The sequence below is a fragment of the Aphanomyces astaci genome, assembly GCF_000520075.1.
Source record: "Aphanomyces astaci strain APO3 unplaced genomic scaffold supercont1.121, whole genome shotgun sequence".
In the NCBI taxonomy this organism is placed as follows: Eukaryota; Oomycota; class Saprolegniomycetes; order Saprolegniales; family Verrucalvaceae; genus Aphanomyces; species Aphanomyces astaci.
Genome location: NW_009798384.1, coordinates 66937 through 71255, shown reverse-complemented (window position 1 = coordinate 71255; position 4319 = coordinate 66937). Strand labels below are relative to the sequence as shown.

Below are 4319 nucleotides of genomic sequence, written 5' to 3'. Positions count from 1 at the left end.
ACTCACTGTATGGCTCAACCAGGTCTTGACTTGGATATATATATATATTAACACAAGTATTTTAGAGATGTACGAACCCATGGTGCGGCTTTCGGAAACGTGGATGGGGATGCATGCAGAAGACATGCTCGACGTACCAGCAAACGGCATGGACGCTTTGGATTATGTGCGATCGCTGGCCTTGGGGTACGTACATTTCTAACACCCTAATATGTGGGTGGGTGGATATAGATTTGTGCTAGTACTATATATATATCTTTAGTATATACCAGGCTTTGCCGAATCCGTACATTGGATTGGCCGAATGCGCCAGAACGTGATTTGATTGGCTTAGGTGGTTCTTTAGTTTACTCGCTTGAGACGTTCGATTCAGGTGAATCGATTTGACAATTATATATTTGTGTCAAATTCTCCTTTGGATATATATATATGGTTCAAAATCCAAAGTTCGAGGGGTTTCTTTTTTGACAGGAATGTGTAGAGGCAACCCCGAAGCCGTGCATCGACTGGGAGAAATGCACTTCTTCGGCGACGCCCAAGCCGGCCTGCCCGCGAACCCCGCCGAGGCTCTGCGACACTTTGAAGAGGCGGCCGCGAACGGTGTCGCACACTCGCTGGCTAACCTTGGACTCATGTACGCGAATGGGATGGGCGTGGAAGCCAACCCCGAACGCGCGGTGCAGTACTTTCAACAAGCGGCCGACCAAGGGAATGCATTTGCAGTGAATGGCCTGGGCTACATGTATGTACTTCTATACTACTTCAACTATACTTACCAATATATATGTGGTGGGGTAGGTATTGGACAGGCCAAGGTGTGACAAAAAATACCACGAAAGCAGTAGCGTACTTTCAAAATGCGGCCGATTTGGGCTTCCCAGATGCGCATCAGTATTTGGGTGCTGCCTACTTGGATGTACGACGATGTTAAATATATATATATACATATATATATATAGTTTTATGTCGAAACGGATTTGTATACATTTGGAATTAGTTGTATGTATACATGTGCGAACAAATAAGCTAACACCGTTGAGTTGTCGTGATGGCGATTAGTAGATTAATTCGAGGATTTGTACGAGTTTACAGATATATATATATATATATGTACCTGGAATCGGTGTATACATTTATGTGAACGAAAGAGAGAGAGAGTTCCAGTTTGACATTTCATGATGGTAACTAAGGGTACATTATATTCCAAGGCTACTGCGTAAGAATTATTGCGAGTACATTGAGCCAAACTTTGGATTTTATTTATTTTTTCCCCTGAATTTTGTACGTAAACTGTGTGAACGCCCATAACACTATTTGAAGTCACACACTAATTCGAAGCTTGCAAGATTGATGGTTGGCCCCTTGCTTAGCGTTCTGGGTTTGGATTGGTCGGTCGATATGTTGAGTGTGTGTCTGCTCATGCCCCACTCCCCCTTCGAATCGAATGTCCAATATATATATATATATATATATATACGGAATCGATTGCATCATATATATATATGCCAGTGCAATCCTTTGGTTTTTTGGTTGACGACTCACCATACCGTCGTGTGAATCCTACTCCAGGGCACCGGAGTCAACCAGAACAATTCGCTGGCATTTTACCATTTTTCGATCGCTGCCAACGAAAGCGATTCACGCCAGGCGTATTTCAACCTCGGGATCATGCACTACAAGGGATTGGGGACCCCTCGGTCGTGTCCACTGGCAGTTCAAGCGTTTCGACAAGTGGCGTGGCGCGCCGGACACTTTGACGACGCGCTGCTGTCCCCAGAACTGGGCCACGAAGCCTACACTCGCCGCGACTACCCCCGGGCGCTGCTGCATTACTCGATCTGGGCACTCGTGGGGGTCCCGCAGGCCGCGTGCAATGCCGGATTCCTCCTCGATCATGTCCACACTCAGCCATTTGACACGACCCCGTCGCTGCAGCTCGCGAAATCGCTCTATGAATCGGCCAAGGCGGACCCGGAAGCCCTGCGAAAGCTGGGTCATTGCCACCGAGATGGATGGGCACACGCGTGCACGACCAATGCCACCGCAGCGCTCGAGTACGTACACACTGATGCTTATGGGGGTTGTGCGTTGTGTTTTCATCGATCGAGGACAATGATACACATATACTAGTATAGGGATGGATATTGATTGGTGCATAGAGATTGTGTTACTGATGACCTATTACAATGGGGATGGGGGTGGTAAAGGATGGATGGAGATTGAATACATTGACTCGAACGGGGGAAATATCTTATATTTGAAACATAATGGGATTTATAGGATGCGATTGTTTGCTGAAGGTTTTATTGTCCTTGTTCCGATTTCCGGATAGAAGAATTTTGGGGCAAACCCAAATTCATTTCGTTCTGGAAATATCAATTTATAGAGGCTTTGATGTATAAATTTGCATATATTTTGGTTTGTGCACCAGACTTACAAAGATTGATTTTTCGACTTCGCATCGTACAATTTTATGGAGGGTTATATTTTATTATTATTTCAAAAGAAAAAGTATGTTTGCGAGATTTTTGGCAGTCATCGATTGACCGATGTACGTTTTGGTTGGGCCAATCGCATGGACCAAACTATGATGATAAAGTAGTTGATGGGTTCAAATATGTTTCAAAGTGTAATGTGATTATTGTCAAATCCGATTACTCATTCGATGGGGAAGTCGACATTGGAGCGGATTTGACAATACAAGGATTTATACATGGGGGGTATCCTAGGTATTACGCCCAAGCAGGAACCCTCCACGACAGCGAAGCGTTGTACAGCGCGGGCATGCTGTACACAACGAGAGGCGACTGGGACAAAGCGCATCAAGCGTGGAACGTATGCAGGAGCCATGAGTTCCCGACCAACATCCCGTGCATTCTACCGGCCCTGGCCTTGGACATGTGGACAGGATTGGCGTGGATGTGGACTTCGCTGCACGACGCTATCGTCGTGTACTCAATTTAAACAAACTTACAACCAAAATATGTACTCAATCTCGCGATCGATGGCCGACTTTCGTTCACGAATTGTTGGCCTTGAGCAGATATGTAGCCGACATTTACATGCTGAAACTGGTGGTTGGAGGTATAGTACATAAACTCGGACGAGTGTAAGAAAGAACCACCCGATAGAATCCAAGAGCCCTGGATTCTTGTGATGATGAAGGAACCACCGCATCCTTTGACTTTACTAGTACTACTATGGTTCGAATATGTCATGCCAAGTATATGACAAATTTAGCATGGCACGCCACCCGTTAGGGAGTTTGCAGCCCGATGACAACGTCATTCTTGCGTGGTCAAGTGTTGAGTGGACCCCCACAACACGACGCGCCAGCTACGAATGATGTGAAGTGTCCAAAATGTCCTGTTCAAACAGTACCTTGGCGAGTTGTCGGTGGCTTGGATGATGCAAATGCAGGCGTTGGGGGTCCGCTCATCGTCCCGACTTCGATCCACGGCCATGGCGTGAATCCATCGGAACGAGTGGAACAGAAAGCCCCCGTGGGTGACCACGACCAGTCGCTGTCCGCCATGTTGCTGTTGCAGGGACTTCAACGTCGTTTGGACACGCGCGGCCATCTCCGCCGACGACTCGCCGCCATGTCCGTTGAATTCTACGCACATATTTTATACACGTGAAAATGCACTGATCGGTTGTTGCGTTGCCTGCATCTGTTCGCAGTAACTCGTAGTCGTGGTGCTGCGACGGAGACATTTCGCGACTGGTGAATCCTTGGAGGCGGCCGAGGTTATGCTCCCGAAGGCCAGCATTCAACCGTAGCGGAAGGCACAAGGCAGATGCAATAGCTCCTGCTGTGGAGTATGCACGTGAGAGGTCGCTGGAGAAACACAATTGGTGAGTAGGCCGGATACCAAATGCATGGCGTGACGCACCTGGTTACAACAGCGTCGAATGGCGTGGTGCGATGGATGTCCATGAGATACGAGGCGGCGGCGGCAGCTTGACTTAGGCCTGTGGCGTTGAGAGGAATGTCTTGGTGGCCTTGAAGGCGGTGCTCGATGTTCCAGTCGGTCTGGCCATGGCGAACAAACCAAATCTCAACCATTCGTACAGTATTTCCACCAGGGGTGTATGTGGACTACAGATAGAATGGAATGTTTGCCGACTGGTCGACAAATAGGCAAAATGCCCCACGGAAACTTCCTTCACCACATGTATCGTAAGTCGACAACCTGATCAACTTGCCAGCTGAAAAGGAGATTAATTATTGACAGTGAGTTTGGTATTGTGCTTTCAGGCAAAATTTGGTATTTTCGGTAGATTCGGCGAACGACGTCAAATCTACCTGAAATCGT

At 47.4% G+C, this 4319-nt stretch overlaps 2 protein-coding genes across 2 annotated transcripts; one reads left to right on the top strand and one right to left on the bottom strand.

Moving 5' to 3' along the window:
• Window positions 1–481: 481 nt before the first annotated feature.
• Window positions 482–2964, top strand: H257_17826 (hypothetical protein; the record flags this gene model as incomplete). The annotated part of the gene is made up of 4 exons (XM_009846769.1): window positions 482–742; window positions 799–916; window positions 1570–2054; window positions 2730–2964. Coding segments are annotated over 4 exons (1099 nt in total), but the record flags the coding sequence as incomplete, so codon positions are not given.
• A 204-nt stretch (window positions 2965–3168) lies between these two features.
• Window positions 3169–4069, bottom strand: H257_17825 (hypothetical protein; the record flags this gene model as incomplete). The annotated part of the gene is made up of 4 exons (XM_009846768.1): window positions 3169–3336; window positions 3382–3616; window positions 3669–3841; window positions 3897–4069. 4 exons carry the CDS (start codon window positions 4067–4069, stop codon window positions 3285–3287), a joined length of 633 nt encoding a protein of 210 aa, XP_009845070.1. The 3' UTR covers window positions 3169–3284.
• Window positions 4070–4319: the final 250 nt, after the last annotated feature.